The 22,782-nt window shown below is 41.1% G+C and overlaps 1 protein-coding gene across 7 annotated transcripts in view; it reads right to left on the reverse strand.

The window, feature by feature from the left end:
- Window positions 1-22,782, reverse strand: part of unc80 (unc-80 homolog (C. elegans)) — a 277,657-nt gene that overhangs the window by 104,146 nt on the left and 150,729 nt on the right. For 6 of the 7 annotated variants that reach the window (XM_072578775.1, XM_072578771.1, XM_072578770.1 and 3 more), the window contains 7 exons: window positions 19,111-19,244; window positions 18,695-18,860; window positions 15,710-15,913; window positions 15,511-15,608; window positions 9,469-9,669; window positions 6,398-6,505; window positions 820-958 (listed from right to left, as the gene is read on the reverse strand). In XM_072578775.1, coding sequence (XP_072434876.1) covers window positions 820-958; window positions 6,398-6,505; window positions 9,469-9,669; window positions 15,511-15,608; window positions 15,710-15,913; window positions 18,695-18,860; window positions 19,111-19,244 — 1,050 coding nt within the window. The remainder of the gene's footprint in view (window positions 1-819; window positions 959-6,397; window positions 6,506-9,468; window positions 9,670-15,510; window positions 15,609-15,709; window positions 15,914-18,694; window positions 18,861-19,110; window positions 19,245-22,782) is intronic. The other variant, XM_072578772.1, reaches the window with a different exon arrangement.

Here is a 22,782-nt window from a genome sequence, read left to right on the forward strand (position 1 = left end):
TGAGGTGATCAGTTTTGGCAAAAACAATGAAAAATATCAATTTTGGCTGAATGACCAGATCAAATGAGTGTGCGGGAACATTGGGTCCTCATGGTTTCTGTGAAATAATCGTTGAAAAAGGAAGGCACTATGGGGGGAGTAGTTACCAAATTATGAGAGATTTTGGACTTCATCAATAGAAGTATTTTGTACATAGAAAAATTATATTGAACTTTAATAATGGCTAGTTAGACCTCAAACATTGCTTCTAGCTCTGATCAATACACATTACAAAGGATATAGTGTCCTTGAGAGGATGCAGATTGGTTCTACCAAAATGAAAGAAGAATTTCAGCTACAACATTAGTTTTGAGAAGTTAAATTTGATCTCTTTGGAGCAAAGATGGTAGGAATGTTTGACTGAGATGTAGAAGATTATGATGGATTAGACAACTCAGACATAATGCTGGTACCATTAGCTGACAACACAAGAACAGATTTGGGATTCTGTATAAAAGAAGCAAGGTGGTCACTGGGAAGAATGTTTTTACACTGTGAGTGATAATGACCCGGAAAAGTGGAGACAAGAGATGATTTCAAAAGGAAAGTAGACTATCTATTGGTAGTGCTAGAGTGCAGGGATTGACCAGGATACTCTACAAATGGCAACCATTGACTCAATGGTCAATTTGACTCCTTCTGTGCCAAATGATTCTACGCTGCAATAGGATCACCAACCAAACATCTGGTTCTTTAAAATAATAGAAGGCATCTCCTTGAAGCACTTAACTAGGTGCAGGAGTAGTACAGTAATTTTCCTCACGCTTAAATGTACATTACCAGCTGCAGCAGCCATGTGTTCATCCACACTGAGGAGAAGTTCCCATGCTGCAGGCTGTACATCACTGTACATGTCTTCAGTCAGTATAGGAGCTGCTTTGATCAACAGAGACAGTGGGGCTGGAGACAGACTCATCACCTATATTAAAAAAAACACCATATTTAAATATTTTATGTCACAATTATATTGGGGGCAATTTTGACCATACAAGATAAATGGGTGGGGATCAAGGGTGATGTTGAAATGTTATAAATTTCAAACCAAATTTTAATGGTGACAGAATGTAGGTGATTTGATTTATTTATTGTCATGTGTAGCTAAGTACAGTGAAAAGCTTTGTTTATGAGCAGTACAGGCAGATCATCATAAGCAAGGACATATAGATCATAGGGTGAAAAAACTTGGACAGAGGCATACAGGGTGAGAGAACCATCATTAATTTTTATGTTGAGGACATTCCAAGTTGCAACCGGAGACATCAATATTTTCATAAATCAAAATTCAGAGAGATGCCAACAGCACAAGAACAATTCCTTCACCAGCTGAGGTTACCATGAAGGACTCTTCTTCTCAACCTTCCCCCTCACCTGAGGTATGGTAAACCATCACTAGTCATCTCTGTCCCTCTCTGATGGGAAAGCAGTTCTATGGTACAGTGGGACTATGGTAACTTTACCTTTATTTTGATCTGCTTCCACAGGTTCAACAGAGAGCACTGTTCAAGTTAACAGTAGCAGGATTTCCTACAGTCTAAGATTACATGACTGCACACCCATACCTAGTATTGTAATTAAACATAATTAGCAATCATTTGTAATAGTCAAATTTTACTAATCATTCAACCTAATGTTGAGTCTGTTTAATTTTACTCAGTGTCAGAAACTGCTCTCATGTGGCTGCATCTTTGAAGATGTAGATACATTTTTATCTGACAATTGAAGCATATTACATAACCTAGGACAATGTACAAAGCTGCAATTTGAGGGTTAATTACAGAGTTATTGCTGTGAAGACAATACATTTCAAATGGTATGTTATCTGCAGCTATCTTCAGACTCACTAACCTCCTCGGTCGTAAAAAACATATATGTGTGAAGGAAAGTTAATGATGGAAGCTTTAACCTAGAGTTGTGTGCCTTATATTAAATAGTACTTTTAATATGACATTAACTTGTTAATTGTACAATTATGCCTAAAAGGAGCCAATCTATTTCAAATTATATAACAGTCCAATGAATCAATTAGTTTTGTTGTTACATAACCTTTCTTTCTTTCTCTCTTGTTACTTATGAGCATGCGAATGGAGTGCAATTTGTTGCATTTTGTGTTATCATGCCATATTATCCTGCTGCCACACTGTGTGTTAAGTTGTGTACAGCAAGAAAAAGAGATATCTAAATCCAAATTGACAGAGAGAGAGAGGAGACCCACCCAAGATTTAATCAGGAGGCAAGACTCACACTGGTTCAATAAGTTAGTAAAACTTCCCAACTTTTGATAAGCATTACTTTTTTACTTAATTCATGTTTCACGATCTTTGTCTTGGACATATGTAATGATTAGTGGAAGAGGATACTCCATTATAGATTATCTACAGAATAGACATTGTTCTTAAATAACTAAGTTTCTTGCTTGTAAGTAATAGTTACAACTGCATTTGATCAGATATAAATACCAGGACCTTAAGGTGCTAATACAGATACATCTGTTCCTTTGGAAAGCTAGAGGAGAACTCTTTTTTTTCCACTCTCTGAGTGTGTTCAACATCAGCAGAATGAATGGAACCAATGTAACATCAACAGCAGCAGAGCCACTGCTTCATACAACAGTTATAAAACCCAGCATATTACTTAAAAAGGAGCCAATACAGAAAAGCAGAGCACCTGAGATATTGGTGAATGGCACTTGCAGAATTTTAAATGGCTTAAAATTGATGGAGAGGCAGAATCATTGAAATACAATTTCAGTGGTAGATTAGCTGATGCACAGGTCAGGTTGGGTGGTGTTACAAAGGTGGAAATAGGTAGCCTTAGAAGTCAGGTAGATATGGTTAGAAGTTCAACTTGGGATCAAGCATGACATCAAAGCGATAAGTAGTCTGGTTCTGCCTCAGTCAGTTGCAAAGGAGGGAGTTACTGTCAATGGCGAAGGAACAGAGTCTGTGGTGTGTATGGAAGCCAATCTGGCTGTGATCATTATCCCATGTATTTCTGTGCTATCGGAGCTGGCATTTGTTGAATACTAACATTGAGATGACAGAAAATTCCAAGGGTTTCTACATCTGAGTGCCACAGCTGATTGCTACATATGACTGCTCCACAAGGACAGGGTTTGCTGACACTGACAGTTGTGGGAAACTATGCATGGGTGCTCATTGCGGATTGCAGGGTTCCAAACAGTGACATCACCACATAGACTTACTTGAGACAAAATGTGCAAATGCATTACTGCGCATGCGTGGGAAGTGTGCACCATTTTAAACTGGACTTCAATGGTAGTGAGACAGTGTGAGGACAGAGGGCAACCCTGAAGGGAGAAGCGAAGACAGCCGAGGAATCATGGGGTATGGGAAGGGGCAACAATAGGAGCCCAGGAGCCAGGAGGACCTCTCCCAGTCTCTCTTCCTTCCATATCCCACTCCCACTGAGCCCCCACCCCTGCCTGGCACATTCCCCTACCCTTCCTCCCCAGATCCTGATCTCCGTCCTACATTCCCGGATCCTCAGAATCTGTCCCTCTCCATTCTGGTCCCAACCTCTCTCGCCTCTCCCCTGCTCAATCTCTTAACCCCTAATCCATTATCACCATGGTCCCTGAAATCTGCAGACACATGATTTGAAGCAGTGCATGCATCAGTTTCAGCAACATTAGTTGTGGTTGTATTGGCCTCGATACAAGGGTAGGGGCTATTGTAAGATTTTCAGTCAGCTGCTCAAACCTGCTCGGGGTCACTCGAAGAGTAGTTCTGGACAATAGTTAGTTAAAGAAGAGCATAGACTGAGTCATGAGCAAGTTGCATTCAGGAAAGCTGAAAGGTCAATTAAACTGCACTGAATCTGTGAAGTTCGCATCTCTGTGAGAAGTCAAACCGGTCTGTTTCTGGAACTTGGGGAGAGGTTCCTGGAGTTAGTCAGCAGCTAGGCAGTTACAGTCAGGGTTTCAAAGCACTCCAAGGAGCTATGGAGAGCACAGGAGAAACCGTGCGCCATTAATAGTTCAGCGCAACTATGTGGCAATCTGAAGGAAACCACACAATTACTTGTTTTGTGCAACTCCGTGAGGTTAGAACTGAGGAAGGAAAGCCCCATGGGCTTGGTGAAGCTTTCTGTGAAAAACTGGAGTTGAGCCTGTGAATTAAGTGATGGTAGTTTGACAGAGTTTGCAGTTTGCAGCCTTGGAAAAAGAAGCTGAATCACCAGAATGTGAGCAGTCATTGAGACCCTCCATAACAGAGCAGCTTCAGAGGGAGTTTCTAGACTGGGTCATCAAAAGTGAGGAATGACAATCCCTTAGATTTAGATTTTATTATCACATGCACTCAAGTACAGGAGTACAGTAAAAAGTGTACAAAGTCACCACTCTTATAACATTTTAATTAGATTTGATGAGCCACAATGTCACTAACATCTAGGAGTGATTGTTGAGAAATCCACGGTACCCACCTTAATTGTATTTGTTATTTGATATCTTCTAAGGGGTGTTCGACCACAACGTGTTTGTTGCCCATAATAGCCTCATGTTAAGTTTGATATCCAAGTTAAACCTATCTTTGCACATCTAAATGCTTTTTGTTAATATTCTTTGCATGTTGGTTAACTTCTATTTGTATTAAAATTTTATTTGAAAGAATCCCTACAGTGTAGAAACAGACCCTTCAGCCCAACAAGCCCACACCGAAGTGTGTCCCACCCAAACCCATTCCCCCACCCTGTTATTCTACATTTACCCCTGACTAATGCACCTAACCTACACATCCCTGAACACTACAATTTAGCGAGGCCAATTCACCTAACCTAAACATCTTTAGATTGTGGGAGGAAACCGGAGCACCCGGTGGAAGCTCATGCAGACATGGGGAGAATGTGCAAATTCCACATAGACAGTCACCCAAGGCTAGAGTCAAACCTAGATCCCTGGTGCTATGAGGCAGCAGTGCTAACCACTGAGCCACTGCGCTGTCCCATTTGTTTTAAATTTGTGATTCTTTAACTAAAGAAACATAGCTGAATTATTTCTAATACTGAACAAGATACAATTGAAAATGCATATAATTGTCCATATTTGAACTCTGGTTAAATTTCCAATTTATTATGAGCAGTGAGGGGTGGGATGGAAACGAATCAGTACACCACTCAAAACTCAATCACAACAGAGGGTATTCTCCAGCTGGTGATTTAAGGGAAATAAACAGGGTAGATAAGAAGAACTCTATCCACTTATGAGAAAGTCTAGGGAAAAGGTGATTGACATAATAGTTACGGCCAGGCTTTTCACAAGTGAAATGATAAAATAGTCTTACACAGTAGAGTGAGACAAATAGTGTCAGTCATAGGAGTGGGATTCTCCAAACATTAATTGCTGCGGGATAAAGAATTAACTTTAAATGTGAGATTATTAGATTTTTGTTAACCAAAAGAATTAATGGTATTTAGGGACAAAGATGTATGACTCTATGAGGTGTTCAAAGAGCAGTTATGATCATAGAATGGCAAAATAGACTTATGGGCTATGCTAGGAGGAACAACCATGGTGAAAGAGAGTGAGTAATGCTTTTAATGGGGTCTGGGCATTGAAGTTTGAGAGGGTGTGGTTGTACAGATCAAAAACAGCAGAAAGGTGAGAGGCCCTCAGGATAGACTAGGGATCTTGAATGCCTTGTTGTAAACAAATTGGGCGGGATATTTTCCAGAGGGAGACACAAAAAGGAGTGATGCGAGGGGGTAGGGGGTTATAGGTGGAGAACCATACAATAAAGTGACCAGCAATGTTCTCATATGTGATTTATATCACAGGAGTAGTAAGGTCATGCTAGGTCAAGTGTCCTGAATATAAATTAGATTAGATTCCCTACAGTGTGGAAACAAGTCCTTCGGAACAATAAGTCCACACCAACCCTCCGAAGAGAAACCCAGCCAGACCCATTCCCTGACATTCACCCTGAATGATGCACCTAACACTATGGGCAATTTAGCATGGCCAATTCACCTAACCTGTGCATCTTTGGACTGTGGGAGGAAACAGGAGCACCCGGAGGAAACGTGCAATATCCACACAGTCACCCAAGGCTGGGATTGCTTGGGAGAGAATGGGAGTGGGATACTGTGACCTGGAGGTAACAACAGAAATAGGAGTGTGGTGAAGCTAGATCCTTGAAAGCATTAAAATATGGGGAAGGAAGTATAAATTTAATGTACCAAAGGATCACAGCGATGGTTACTGTTGGGGCTTTTGTGAGAGCAATGAAAGGGGACAAATTATTACACCTTGACTGAACAACCATTGATAAAATTATAAACATGCAGATTTTAGTCCCAGAATAGCAAAGAAAAAGAGCAGCACATACATTTATAAACATACCTGAGTCCTGATATATTTCAACATTCCAGAATCCTTTTTTCCTTCCAAACTTGTAACAGGTATTCGTTTTTTTAAAGAAGGTGTACGTAAACATGATTTCTCAGAGCACTGGAGGGGAAGAGATAATCAATAAATATTTAATTGCGCTTTAAAGTTAGTTATTGAATTTGGTTGACAAAGTCACACAACACCAGGCTATAGTCCAACAGGTTTATCTGGAAGCACTAGCTTTCGGAACGCTGCTCCTTCATCAGGTAGTTATGGAGAATAAGATCATGCTCACAGAATTTATAGCCAAAGGAGTCCTGTGTCATGGAGATGTGATACAGTAAACAATCTTAGATTAAAACTTTAATCTTTTATAATGGGATATGCTGGTTTCTGTTCTTTCATATGTAAATCCCACAACTTCTTCTAAATTACATTCTCAAGTTAGCTCAGCTTTTTAAACAATTGATGTGAAGTCTGTCTGTGTCCCAATGATTAGATTAGATTAGATTACTTACAGTGTGGAAACAGGCCCTTCGGCCCAACAAGTCCACACCGCCCCACCGAAGCGTAACCCACCCATACCCCTACATCTACATCTACCCCTTACCTAACACTACAGGCAATTTAGCATGGCCAATTCACCTGACCTGCACATCTTTGGACTGTGGGAGGAAACCGGAGCACCCGGAGGAAACCCACGCAGACACGGGGAGAACGTGCAAACTCCACACAGTCAGTTGCCCGAGGCGGGAATTGAACCTGGGTCTCTGGCGCTGTGAGGCAGCAGTGCTAGCCACTGTGCCACCGTGCCGCCCAAACGTCAGACTGACAAACGCTCTGTAAATCCAGAATTTTACATGGATTCATGCAGTTTTGGAGCAAAATAAAATGTAATGTAATTCTGCAAAAACAGATTCACCCCATAAGCTTACATGTGTGCGCATGTCGGAGCAACAGATTGAGTGAGTGGTTGGGTCTGGGTGTGAGTGTATGCGATAGAGTTTGTGTGTGAGTGTAATGGGGTATGTGTGAGAGGGTGCATTGTCTGTGTAGGGGTGTGTGCAGGGGGTGTATGTGTGTGCATATGAAAAAGAGCTTGTGTATGAAGGAGGGTCTGTGTGGGTGTGTGAGTATGTAAGAGTGTGTGTGTTATTTACTGTATCACATCTCCATCACACTGGACTCCTCTGGCTGTAAATTCTATGAGCATGATCTTAACCTCAATAACCATCTGATGAAGGAGCAGTGCTCCAAAAGCTAGTGCTTCCAAATAAACCTGTTGCAGTATAACCTGGTATTGTGTGATTTTTAACCTTGTCCACCCCAGACCAACACTGGCATCTCCAAATTATTGAATTTGATGACCTTTGAGAGAAAATAAAGACAAGAACTGAGGATGCTGGAAATCTGAAACAAAAACAGAAATAGCTGCATCTGCAGAGAGAAAGCAGAATCAATGTTTCAGGTTCAGCGACCCTTCTTCAGAACTGATTGTAACTCGGAAAATGTTGGTATGGATACTGAAGATTTTGATGGTGTGGTTTGGAGGGGTGGTGGGGTGTGAGATCAGTAAATGATGGGTGGAGTTGGGAAGACAAATGAATGGATAATGGGCGTGAGCCTGGGAAAAGAAAAGGGGACCATTAGTGGATGAAAATGGGTTGGCTGTGATTAAAGCAGCCAATAGCCTTGGGGTGTCAGTATGAGGGAAGCACAGGGAAGATGGAGTTTAGGCTTTAAAATTATTGAACTCGATATTGAGTCTCGAAAGATGTAATGCCCCGAGTGGGAAACGAGCTGCTGTTCTTCCAGCTTGCACTGCAGCAAGCCTGAGGCAGAGATGTTGGCCAGGGAGCATGGTGGTGAAAGAATGTAGGCGCTCCACAAAGCAGTCACCCATTCTGCACTTCATCTCCCCAATGCAGGAGAGACCACACATCCTGAACAGAGAATACAATAAACTAGACTGAGTGAAGTGCAAGTAAATTGCTACTTCACCTGGAAGGTGTGCCTCAAGCCTTGGATAGTGGGAAGAGTCAAAGTAAGCTTCTTTTTTTACCTTCTAATTGAAAGAGACAATTTCACATTTTTTCACATTTACTCCATTTGCATTCCTTTGTCCATTAAGTTTAACTATGCATATCTCTTTGTAGCTTCCTCTGCACAGCTTACTTTCCTACTTATCCTTAGCAAATTTGGCATGACCGTAAGAAATAGGCCTGTTTGTCCCTTGAGCCGGCTGTCATTCAATAGGATTATGCCTGATCCAACATTCCTCATATTTACTTTCCTGTGTTTTCCCCACAACCCTAGATTCCTTGACTGATCAAGAATTTATCCATCTCAACAACCATACCTTTTGTCCCTTCATCTAATTCATTTATATAAATTGTAAATATTTGAGCTCCCTCCACCGATCCCTTCAGCAGCTACTTGCCAGTTTGAAAAGGAAAATGAATCCATTCTAAATCTCTGAACTTAGCATAGTAGAGAGTTTCTTCAAAGTGAAGACACACTGTGCAGCTTTGTATCCATAAGTATTGTACATTCTCATTCACAACTATACTGTCTTGGACTAATGCTTCTATGAAGTTACATTAGTAAGGATAGGGTCAAAGAAGCTTCCTTGTCCATGATTGACTTGCTACCAGATTTGAAGTCATATCTCCAGAGCTTTAGTCCAGGCCTCAGGGAACTTGTTGAGGACCACACTAAGTTTACCATTATTTTGTAGATTAAGACCACGTAAACTATATTGGGATGAGTGACCTGTTCATTTGTCTTTGATTGGATTTCTGAAGGAAAAATCTCAGCCAACGACCAAGAAAGCTCCTCATTTTTCTTCAAAAACTGCTACAGAATCAGAACAAGAAAAAAATGACACATCCAAAAATGAACCACAGCTTCAAATGACATGTAGGTTAAAAACTGAAACATTAAGCCAAGCATGATGCTTACTATTGTGTTGAGTTCAAATGTCAAACAAGCACCACTAAAAACTTAATGAAGCTAGCAGTAAGAACACAGATAAACAGAGCCTTTGCATCTAAAAGATGATAGAGTTGAAGAATTATGAATACCTCTTTTGATTTCTTGGCCCTCAAGCCTATTTTGTTTGTAGTGTCATCATCTCGGACTGAATCCACAGTGTCTCCATACAGGAGCTTGATTGCCCGCACAAGCCGAGCGCAAGATCGGCTGTGATGCTGATAACAGCGAGGGTGGCAGTAATCGATATGGCAGCAGATGAAGCTTTGTTGGCTGCACAGCAAAATCATAACCTGAAGAAAAGGACGCTAGTGTTAGTAGAAGATCCAGAAAAATAGCTTCATATGAGTAACAGTCAAAATGAAGAAGTCTGACAACACAATGCTAAACATTTTCACCACATAGTTTTGCAGCATGTTACAGCACATAAAAGCAATGATTCAGCCCATTGAGTATACTTTGAAGAACAGTCCAATTCATCCCACTCCTCAGATCTAAGCCCATTGCTAGCAATTTTCACAACTGAAAAGATTTATTCAATTCACATGTGAAAGCTACTATTGCAGGGCCCTCTTGTGATGTAGTGGTGGTATCCCTAACCCTGGACTGGGACGTGAGGTGTGTATGAACATTCCTGAACAGGTTGTTGAGAAAAATAGGTTGAAATCCACAATTGAATCTGTTTCAGAAGAGGCTGGAAATACACAGCAGGTCTAGCAGCAGCTGTGCACAAAAATAGAGAATTAATCTTTCAGGTTGATTACTGTCCATGCCAAAGTGAGAGTACTTTTCCATTTTCTGTTTCATGTCAGATTTCCAGCATTCACAATATTTAATCTTTTTATGAAACCTGCTTTTAACTTATCATGTGCTGTGAAGCTTTTCTCTACATAGCATCTCTGGTTCATAGGATCCCTGCAGTGCAGAGAGAGGTTACTTGGCCCACTGGAGAGCATCCTACCCAGACCCACTCCCCTAATTTATCCCTGTAACCCTAATCCACCTAGCCTATGCATTCCTGGACATCACGGGGTAACTTAGCATGACCAATCCATCTAACCCGCAAATCTTTCGACCGTGGGAGGAAACCAGTGCACCCAGAGAAAACCCTCAGAAGAGGCAGAAGAGCTAACCGCTGTGCCACAAGATTGCCATTGTGCTCACCTGATAATGGCACCCTGATGCCACCTTTTGCCAAACATCTTAAACTGTATCAAGTTTAACTGGTTTTCCAACCACAGAAACCATTTACTTTTATTTTTTACTCCATCAAAACGCTTCATGATTTTAAACATATCATTGATGTTAATCAGCTCCAAGCAAATTAGCAAGATGTTCTTTCTTGTTGGAGAGAGCACCTCAGAAATGTCTTAAATTACAGCTCATAGTATGCAATGATACCACTGTCACCTCCATAGTACTGCATTGTCGAAGAACCTGCTTGTGACCCTGCTCAAGCATAGAGTCATGGAGATGTATAGCATGGAAACAGACCCTTCGGTCCAACCCGTCCATGCCGACTAGATATCCCAACCCAATCTAGTCCCACCTGCCAGCACCTGGCCCATATCCCTCCAAACCCTTCCTATTCATATACCCATCCAAATGCCTTTTGAATGTTGCAATTGTACCAGCCTCCACCACTTCCTCTGGCAGCTCATTCCAAGTATGTACCACCCTCTGTGTGAAAAAATTGCCCCTTAGGTCTCTTTTATATCTTTCCCCTCTCACCCTAAACCTATGTCCTCTAGTTCTGGACTCCCCAATCCCAGGGAAAATACTTTGCCTATTTATCCTATCCATGCCGCTCATAATTTTATAAACCCCTATAAGGCCACCTCTCAGCCTCCGACGCTCCAGGGAAAACAGCCCCAGCTTGTTCAGCCTCTCCTTATAGCTCAAATCCTCCAACCCTGGTAACATCCTTGTAAATCTTTTCTGAACCCTTTCAAGTTTCACAACATCTTTCCGATAGGAAGGAGATCAGAATTGCATGCAGTATTCCAACAGTGGCCGAACCAACATCCTGTACAGCCGCAACATGACCTCCCAACTCCGTACTCAATACTCTGACCAATAAAGGAAAGCATACCAAACTCCTTCTTCACTATCTTATCTACCTGTGAGTCCACTTTCAAGGAGCTATGAACCTGTACTCCATGGTCTCTTTGTTCAGCAACACTCCCTAGGACCTTACCATTAAGTGTATAAGTCCTGCTAAGATTTGCTTTCCCAAAATGCAGCACCTCACATTTATCTGAATTAAACTCCATCTGTCACTTCTCAGCTCTTTGGCCCATCTGATCAAGATCCTGTTGTAATCTGAGGTAACCTTCTTCACTGTCCACCACACCTCCAATTTTGGTGTCATCTGCAAACTTACTAACTGTACCTCATGCTCGCATCCAAATCATTTATGTAAATGACTAAAAGTAGAGGACCCAGCACCGAGCCTTGTGGCACTCCACTGGTCACAGGCCTCCAGTCTGAAAAACAACCCTCCACACCACCCTCTCTCCTCTTCCTTTGAGCCAGTTCTGGATCCAAATGGCTAGTTCTCCCTATATTCCGTGGGATCTAACCTTGCTAATCAGTCTCCCATGAGGAACCTTGTCGACCGCCTTACTGAAGTCCATATAAATCACATCTACCACTCTGCCCTCATCAATCCTCTTTGTTACTTCTTCAAAAAACTCAATCAAGCTTGTGAGACATGATTTCCCATGCACAAAGCCTAATCAGTCCCTAATCAGTCCTTGCCTTTCCAAATACATGTGCATGAAGTCACAAAAGCCACAAAACAGCTTTCTTTGGGTAAGCTGATGGGAACTGATGATATCCCACCTGAAATTTTCATATTCAAGGGACAGTCATGGTTAAGAAACTCACTAGGCCCCAGTGTGCTGTGTCCTGACACCTCAAGAATGCATGTATTTTACAAAGAGAAATGACGCAAACCCCTACCTGGCAATCAATGTGGAATATCACTTCTTTTGATACCAGGATCTTGCAAGGGTCATGAGGTTGTCACTCACCTCATTGAGGTTCAGGATATACAGAGCCAATGCTGCTTCTGTTGACGTGGGGAAGAGTATACATAATCTTTACAGCAACTCAAATTCAGGCAAAGTCTTGTGAACAGAACAAAGATTTCCATATTTTGCGTGTTGACCTAGTCAAGGCTTTGAACACAGTAAATTGGAAAGGCTTGTTTAAGGTTCTGTATAAATATAGTTGCTCTGAATAGATGATCAATGTAATTCACTCATTTCATTGTGACATGGTGATCAGTATGATGAAACTGATTTGTTATTTGATGCCAAACAGCACCAAATGTATTTGCTCTGATTACTGTATACTTCCCAGCCATGCCCTAACACACATTTAATGTTCTTGACATAAGAGTGTACATTCATTTCAGGACAGATAGTAGCTTGACTTGCAAAGGCTCAAGGCTTGCACAAAGATTATAGAGCAGCTATTGAATAAACTCTTGATCATGAATGATTCGACTTCACCTAATCTGGAAGTCATTCAGCTTCTTTTGATCACTTTACTGTAGCCTCTGAATACAATGGCTTGTCAATAAATTTGAAAGAGACAGTGATCTTATGTCATCCTGCCTCATGCCCCATGGCACAATAGTTACTATCAGCAACACACATTTCTGTCAGGACAGAGGTCTTGTTACCTTGGGACTATCAATTCCAACAACACTATGACAAAATCAACTACTGCCTGGTGAAAGCAAGCTCAGCCTCAAGTAATTTCAGCCCCACTGTCAGACTCTGGAAAGAGCATGGAGTTTGTCTCATAAATTCAACCAAGCTGTGGGAAATCATTCTTTTTGCAAGTGTTACTTGTTCAACACACACTGGCATCACATAAGCAGAAACAGTGCAATTTAACTATGTGAAATATATTTATAAGATCAGATGACATGGCAAAACTCTCATGCTTGCTAAGTGCTACTTACACTGCATTGGGGGCATGCTTACCACAACACAGCGTCACTGTGTAGGTCATGTAGTTCACATGCAGGATTCTCACATAGTAAAAAGACAGTGCTCCACAGCCAGCAGTGTAAGGGAGCTCACTGTGCAGAACCTCCCAAGCTTAGATTATAAAGCAATCGTAAAATATTGGAACTTGCAAGTTGACTGGGTGAAAAAAAACACCTTGGTCAAGCCCAAATAGAGATTTCTCTTTCTTCAAGCAGAGAATAGTCAAGTGGCAACAGAGCAGGTAAGGACAGCACAAAATCAGTGCCTCCAAATGTAACATCAAATGCAACATTTACAACTAGGTGTGCATTTAAAACTTCATCGAACATTATAAATGCGAGTGCGGTGCTGGAAAAACACAGCAGATCAGGCAGCATCTGAGGACCTCTTTAGGAGATTCAACATTTCTGGTAGCACCCTCCCCCAAGGACATGCAAGTCCTGGGCCTCCTCCACCGCTAAATCAAAGCCACCTGACAACTGGAGGAAGAACACCTCATCTTCTGCCTTGGGTCTGTTCAACCACACAGCATCAACATCGACTTCACTAGTTTCCAAATCTCCTCTCACCTCACTTCATCCCAGATCCAATCCTCCAACTCGGCACCCCCCCTCTTGACCTGTCCTACCTGTCTTTATTTTTTTTCCCACCTATCCACTCCACCAACCCATCTGACCAATCACAATCACTCCTCACCTGCATCCACGTATTGTCTATCCAAACCTACCCCACTCCCCTATTTATCTCTCAGCCCCCTTCCCCCTCCACATTCCTGATGAAGGGCTATGACCCAAAATGTCGATTCTCCTGCTCCTCAGATGCTGCCTGACCTGTTGTGCTTTTCCAGTGCCACCCTTTTCAACTCCGACCTCCAGCACCTACAGTCCTCACTTTCTCCTATAAACCAATCTTGTTAATGCTCATGTATTGAATTGACAGAAGAATTCATTAATCTCAGTAAGAACAAGAAAAAGGCATGCAATTAATTTAGATTATAATATTGCTCAGTCATCACTCCTCTAACTTGATTCTAGATTCTGAGTTGTTTCATCATTCACCTCACAAATAAATTACAAACTTTATTATATTCTGTATTTCTCACTCTTGCTCAGTTGCATTCCAATCGCATTTCTAAACTATGACTATCAGGAACATTCATGCTATCCAAACAAAGTACATATATTTGCTTATCTCATTGCTGAATGTGAAATCTTAGCCAGAATCTTTCCCAGAATTGTGTGTTTGTATCCATATAATCAGGACTCTGCTGCTGCCAGAGTACCGACAGAACTCTCATCAAGGTTATTAATGACATCTCCACAAAGATAAATGAACCCTACCCTTTACAATTTTTGATATACTTGGTAACACGATCATCCTCCAACGCCATTCCTATTGTCCATTTGTGTGGCGCTACGTCATCCTGGATTCATTCAATATAAACTGCAGTGAGAAAAAAATGTGCAATGGTTTCCCTTCTGGCTCGTGCACAATTTTCTCTGGTGCCCTCTCCTTTCTCATCTATATGCTGCTTCTAGGAGGCATCAACCCAAGGCAGATTAGTTTCCACAGGCACGGACATCCACTTGACACTCAGCACAACTTTAGCACTACTAGGGTCTCTCAACTTCTCTATTATCTCCAAATTATGAGACTATTTGTCAGACATTCAGCAAGAGATGACCAGAAGTTTTTTCCACTTAAACCATGGGAACACTAAGACCATCCTTATCAGACCCCTCCAAAATCCTGCACCTTAATTACTGATACCGACCCGTTCCTTGGTCCAAAGCTGAAATAGGCTCCTGGTCTTCTGCACAAATATTTCTTATGAAGTGTCATATTTTGTTTTATAACGTCTCTGTAAAGCCCTTTGGAATATTTAAATGCATTCAAAGCACTGTATATACACAAATTGTTGCTTTTGTTGTAGAAAGCAATAGCCATAATGTATACTCAATGGAGCGTCAGTGCAAGCAAAATAAATAATAATTCAAACATATGAGTTAGCTATTAATGCATCACTCCTTCTTTTCACATTACTGTGATCCTTGGCTCAGTACAAGTGATGAACTTCAAGCTTGACACTCCTGAAATAGATGCAAGTAAATGAAAATCCTTTAAACATACTGGCAACCATGTCATGTTTCTATGGTAATTTTCTTCTGTTCCAACTGTGCTCAGTCCTTCTGGTTCAATACTAGGTTCACTTGTACTCCAGGGGCTGCCTGTCAAAACAGGGAGAAAAATCAAAGTACAGTACAATCTTTTTACACTAAATATAACCAGCATTTAACTGCTCAAAGATAGACATATCTTGAGAAAATACCAATGTCAGTAACTGTGTCATGGCTTTGAGATAATAGAACTTCTTCATTTTCAGACTCAGAGTCCTGCCGTGAAAGCTTTGTGCTCTTCAAGCTTCCAGCTCGGCGTATGCTTGATAAGGAACCACCCTTCTTTACTCGAAAACTTCGTGCCCCCTTTATCTGAAGTAGACGTGAGCCTCCTGGTCTTACTTTTCTGCTTGCTCCTAAGATAATGATACAACATATTGCAAATTGCAGTGCTACTGACACCATGTCTCACACAAAATGCAGGCAAACCATCAATTATTTACCAGTTTTGATAAGTGAATGAGAATGATCGGACTACACAACTGATTGGAGTGCGAAGTTATTTTGTCAGAAATTTTCTAAACTCTGCGTTAAAAACAAAAGGGACTTCAAATTCTACCACCATATCTCATTTGAAGAAGAAGCCATATTTAATACCATTCAAAATAAAATCAACCATTCAAATAACTCTGTTAATATGGTATTACATTTACTTAAATAAAGGTTTATATAAAAAGGGTCTCTTTAAATTCACTTCACATTCTATAATTGACCAGGAAGTATAAGAGTGCTCTATATTTTTCCCTTTTTACTGAGAGAACAAAATTAATGTAAAAAGACAATAGCTAAACACTTCTATTTGTGTTAGAGAAAGCACAATCAGCATATTTACAGAAAATCCTTTCACTGAACCAACATTTAGATGATACAATTAAAGTAGACATTTATCCCAAGGTGATGAACCAAAGCATAAACAGACAAAAACGTCAACCAAGTTAAAGGCAGAAGAGTAAATCAGACGAAAGTTTTTGGACCACAGGTGCTTTTTAATGGAGCAGGTGAGAATGTTGTTTAAAGGCCGATTAGCAGAGTGTAAAAAAGGGGAATGAAACACACAGCATCAACTTCCTGCTTCAGATATGCAAATCGCTTTGCAAAAGATTAGAACAGTGACACAGTTGGCATGAATCCAAACTTTGCCTTGTGTGAAAAACATACCTGTATTTGATTTCACAGATGTGCCAAACTAGTTCCTCTCTCAGTTGGTCCTAAGGAGAACCCACTGTCAGGCAATGGGTTTTCACACAGTTTCAATATTCAATGTGGAACTTTCTTGCTTTGCTCCAAGTTTTCAAAATGTTTTCAATGGCTTCTGTTTGCAAGCTCAACATTATTTTGTCCATTATCAGTACCTTACTGGATGTTTAAAGCGTTTGGATGGATGCAGTTTAACTGAACTAACTAGTATGTTGAGATAAGTAATTTACTTATTTTGATTGCATGAAACTATACAAACATCAGAAATGAAAAATAAAAAGTCTTGTCCTAGTTGCAGGTCGCTGTGAGATATTTGTATGACTTTATGGGACTTGTATGGGACAGCACAGTGGCTCAGTGGTTAGCACTGCTGTCTCACAGCACCAGGGACCCAGGTTTAATTCCAGCCCCAGGTGACTGTCTGTGTGGAGTTTGCACATTCTTTCTGTGTCTGTGTGAGTTTCCTCTCTCAATCCAAAGATGTGTAGGGCAGGTGAATTGGCCATGGTAAATTTCCCACAGTGTTAGGTGTGTTAGTCAGGTGTAAGTGTGGGGGAATGGGTCTGGGTGTGTTACTCTTCAGAGGGTCGGTGTGGACTTGTTGGGCTGAATGGCCTGTTTCCATACAGTAGGGAATCTAATCTAAACTTTATACACCATCATATGTTGCCTGAAGTTTATTTTTAATTCACTCACGGGATGAGGGCATCGCTGGCTAGGGCCAGCATTTATTGCCCATTCCTAAGTGCCCAGAGGGTGGTTAAGAGTCAACCACATTGCTATGGGACTGGAGTCACATGTAGGCCAGACCAGGTAAGGATGGCAGTTTCCTTCCCTAAGGGCATGAGTGAACCAGATGGGTGGATATTAAGTAAATATTATGAACAGTGTTTTCTAAACATTTTGGAAAAAATACATGGTCTTAACTTATCACTGTTTCCCCTGATGTTAATAAATTCATCACTGTTTCTTGCTACATTTGAGTGCTTGCCAGTTGCATTGATCTTTATGTGAATTCTGGAGCTCCTTTCTTGCTTCTCTTGAAATATATGTATCTTTTGCAGTTGATGTGCATCAAATTTACCAACTCCACTCCATATTTAGAAGGTACCTCTCTGAAGTAGAAATTTAAATCAGTGTAGCCCAAAATCAGACTTTTTATTTGTGCTATTTCAATATTTTCAGCAATTTATACTCTATGCAATAGGATTGTCTTGTTTTCCGATTCAATTCTATTCCTGCTTCTAATACCGGCATGTGGCATACATAAACTAAAATATTAAGGGGAGACTATGTAATGTTTGATTGAGTGTTTTATCTTGCCACTGGCAGTAAATTGAGCTACTGCGTTTTGAAAACTGTAGCAACTCCCAAGTAGCAGTAACTGAAGAATTAGGATTGGGCAAGAGCCTCAAGTGTCTTATACACCTTGTTTATTTGTAAGGTTTGTCAGATTCCTGAAGAAGGGCTTATGCCCGAAACGTCGATTCTCCTGTTCCTTGGATGCTGCCTGACCTGCTGCGCTTTTCCAGCAACACATTTTTCAGCAAAGTTAAAAATCACACAACCCCAGGCTATGGTCCAACAGGTTTATTTGGAAGTACAAGCTTTCGGAGCGCTGCATCTTCATCACTAGCTACCTGACGAAGGAGCGGCACTCCGAAAGCTAGTGCTTCCAAATAAACCTGTTGGACTATAAACCTGTGTGGTGGGATTTTTGACTTTGTCCACCTGAATCCATCAGCGGCACCTCCACAGCATTTGTAAGGTAGACAGTTTTAGTGGAAAGTTAAAGTAACTACAATTGCTGATGCCTTCATGAAGAGCAAGAACTTGCTTATACTTAGATCTTAATAAGACAATACTTATAATTAGGTTGTAGTTATTCTTTATTGAATGTACCATTTCCAAATCACTTGGAAAAAACCTTCCTTTCTGACCTTTTTTCTCTTCACAGGCTGTATCCGATTTGAGGGTATGACTGCTGCTATGTGGCGAATCCTTTGAATCTTGATCATCATCAATAATTCCAGCAAAACTGATTTTCCGTTCATATCTGTGCCGATCTAGTTCAGGATCCAGATGGAGTCGGCAGCTTTCCAAATCCTGTTGTATGGACATAGACTCAATTGAGATAAACATGGAAAGCACTATTTCTAATCGGCAGAACTGAGTGGAAGGTTCTCATGTTTTTGAAATGTAGTGTTTATTTTTATTGTGATTTAAGTAGAAACTACATGACATTGTGTTTGTTTTCCTGGCTTCTGGACTTTATTTTAAAGTAGGGTGGTTTGGTCATATTTTCTTTGGCATGGTGCTTTTCTGACAATACTAAACAGATACTAAAAGTACTCACAACCAGAGGCTCCGTACGTGGTCGAGGCAAACAGGGAAAGGTTTCCCGAAGGAATGTTGTTATCTCTAGAAGAAGTTGGCATGCCGCCATCTTTAATGCAAATGGACAGCCACATTTGGTGGGGTTAACAGTATCTGTCAAAACATTGAAATGATGAGAGGTCAGGAAATATTGGTTTGGAACAAAGTTGTTTAAGAGGGTTCTAATTACCACAGAATCAGTGAATGTGTTTTCACTTCCCTATCAGATATAGCATTTCAAATCCATATACTGAATGTCATAAAATTGTTTCTTATTAGCAAGTTTGGAGAAAGTTTGTAGCTCTGGTTGAGGTTCTGGAAGTAGGTTTGCTCGCTGAGCTGGAAAGTTCATTTTCAGACATTTCGTACTTCTAAAAGAAACTAAATAAGATAGGCATTTATAAAAGCAAGAGGCCAAATAGCTTTTTATATTCATAATTAAAAAATACAGCAGACCACCTATTTGAGCTAGAGGTTTCAGTCCAAATTATGCCTTTTGAAGAGTTTAACTGAAACAAGACATTGCCACAAAGTGAGTTTTGTAACATTGTGGATGTAGTGAAGAGTACCGTGCACAGGTTATTTGTAAGAAAATGCAACAATGGGTGTATTTCTGTTAGGTGCTGGGATGACAATGTACAAATGAACATGTAAGAGTTGACCCTTAGGCTTCATCTGGAGGCTCACAGATGTTACCTAGTACGGTGACGAAACATCTGAAAACAAACCTTCCAACTCACCAAGCAAACCTACATCAATTGTTCCTTGAAAGTGGAGTCGTTAGGTTGATAGGATTGTGAATGTGGTGTTTGGTATGCTTTCCTTTATTGGTCAGAGCCTTGAGTATAGCAATTGGGAGGTCATGTTGCAGCTATACAGGACATTAGTTACGCCACTGTTGGAATATTGCATGCAGTTCTGGTCTCCTTCCTTTTGGTAGGATGTTGTGAACCTTGAAAGGGTTCAGAAAGGGTTTACAAGGATGTTGCCAGGGTTGGAGGATTTGAGCTATAGGGAGAAATGAATAGACTGGGGCTTTTTGTCTGGACCGTCGGAGACTGAGGGGTGACCTTATTGAGGTTTATAAAATTATGAGAGCATGAATAGGATAAACAGAAAAGTAATTTCCCTGGGCTGGGGGAGTCCAGAAATAGATGGCATAGGTTTAGGTGAAAGGGTAAAGATTTAAAAGGAACCTAAGGGGCAACATTTTCACATAGAGTGTAGTGCATGTATGGATTGACATGCCGGAGGAAGTGGAGGAGACTGGTACAATTACAGCATTTAAAAGGCATCTGGGTGGGTCTATGAATAGAAAGGATTTACAGGAATATGGGACTAACAAGTGCTAACAAATGGGACTACATTAGGTTAGGATACCTGGTCGGCATGGAGGTGTTAGACCGAAGGGTCTGTTTCCGTGCTGTATATTTCTATGACTCGAAGTAACTTCTCATTAAAGCACAGAGTGCCTAAAGGCAGATTTCCCTTATGTCAGGTCTGTCAAATGACAATTGCTTTTCCCAGTACAACTCAGTAATTGTAAGCAATGAGTTTCAGAGCCAAGTTGAGCAGCCTGATCCCAAGAGAGAACAGAACAGTCTAGAAAATTTGCCCATGCCCAGAATCCTCTGCGCCAAAATCCAAAAATACTCATCAGTGAGCATAAGAATCATGGCACTCGATTAACCACTGTCATTTGAAAATATTGCAGGCAGTAAGTGTCACCTTCTCATTTCCATGATAGTTGGCTGTACTCTCAGGATGGGTCAAATTCATGTGAGGTGAGCATTAACTGAAGCTCATCACCAGTTCTAAAGCCAGCATATCAAAAGGGAGGAACACTCTTGCTCCTGGCGATCATTAAACTGATTGGAAAACACTGGTAGTGCATGAACAATCGGAGTAATACTGCAAAAGGTCCTTGCTCATCTGATGAATTGATGGATATCTCAAGCAAGCGATTGAAGAAAATAGATATATACTCTATTTCCAGGGGCCAAGACTCTAGAAGACGATTGAAAGTTCATAGGAGCAGATAATGCCTGAACTATAGCCTTAGGAGCTGGAGACAGTGTTGGGAGGAGTTCAACTAACTGAACTAAGTGGCTAGGGTCAGTGAACTCCTCCCTAATTTGTATAGCCCACCAGCACCAACATCATATACTGCTTAATGCCTCATGCCATCACCACTGACAATTTTTTATTTAAGCAATATAGACTCGTACCTAACTTTCATGCACTGTATTTGAATTTCACATACTGCTGCAATCCTCACCCCCAAATTTCTCAGCTTTCATTTACACCTAAATATTCAGCAATGATACCCAACACACTAACTAATATACTTCATGCTCTTTTGCTGGATGAAATGGTTCATTTTAGAAGGTAACAATACTGAAACAACAGCAGAGACCCTCACCTTCACCCATTGAAGTGCACAGTGCTGTACAATATTAGCATGGCCATCAGAGAGACTATACCACTTAATATGAGTTATTTTCCTGCCTTATGCACCTTCTGCAATCCATTTCACGTTCACTCCAGAACCTAGTATGTGATGTTGCCCATCAGCCTGCCAGTCCAGATCGCTGATGCCCATGTCAGGGTATAGCCTGAGGCTGGGCCCTTGAGTCCCAGAGCTGCTGAAGGATGCCATCTGTAGTGTCCCTGGGGAATGTGAGAAGCTGATCTGGCTTGCTGCCATGGGTTAGTATTGTGCAGAAACTCTAGGCGAGGTAAAGGGATCCACAAAGCAAGCACAAGGGTGAACAGTTGAGTATTTTATGTAATACAGTTGTGTTATTGAATAAATTTAATACAGAGCATTAGCTCTGTGGTGTCTGTTATTTCAGGACTTTGGCAATTACAAAGAGATGGTAAGGTGAAGATGTGGAACATCAGTGACCTGGTAACTTTCATGGAAATGACTTTGGTGTTAATGGACAGCCTGTCTAAAAAGATCATTGGCTGGATGCTTCCTCCCTTCATCCACTTTTTCCTCCTCCTCCTCATCCTCCTCCTCATCCTCCTGAGGTGATTGCCAAACCTCTGGTGATGAGGGCCGCACTCTCACCAAGGCCAGCTTGTGGGGGGTGCAGGAGGTGACCAAGAATTGAGAGATAAATTTCAGCAAGGTCTGGTGGGATCCGGGGATGCCAAGAGGGGTCTAGATGCAACATCTTTGTCTTCCAAATGTCTATTCTATTGACTTGTTTCAGTGAACCAGTATAGGAGGCTGAGGACAGAAAGATCAGAGTGGGAGAATTCAGATAAGAGTCAAATGGAATGCAGGAACAACACTTGACTTGCAATTAGGGACTTTACAGACTTATGGAATCACCAACACTGAATTCAACCAGTGCAGATCATAACTTCTGAGCCAATTACATTTGTTTTGGATAGAAGCTGTTGAAGATATTCTGCTTTTCCTATTTATACATATTCTGGTCCCAGCTGTTGTTTCTTTACTTGTCCATTCCCAACCCTCTTGCCTTGTATGATCATCCCTCTTGTCATTCAGTTCTTCCTGTGTACCACGTAAAATAGTCCTTCCCTTTTGAGCTCCCACCACCATTTCACACTGCTCCCCTTGACTCTGCCCTGCTTTTGTACTTGCTTAAAAACTGTCCAATCTATAGCTTTTCCAGCT

The sequence above is a fragment of the Chiloscyllium punctatum genome, chromosome 10 (assembly GCF_047496795.1).
Source record: "Chiloscyllium punctatum isolate Juve2018m chromosome 10, sChiPun1.3, whole genome shotgun sequence".
NCBI lineage: Eukaryota > Metazoa > Chordata > Chondrichthyes > Orectolobiformes > Hemiscylliidae > Chiloscyllium > Chiloscyllium punctatum.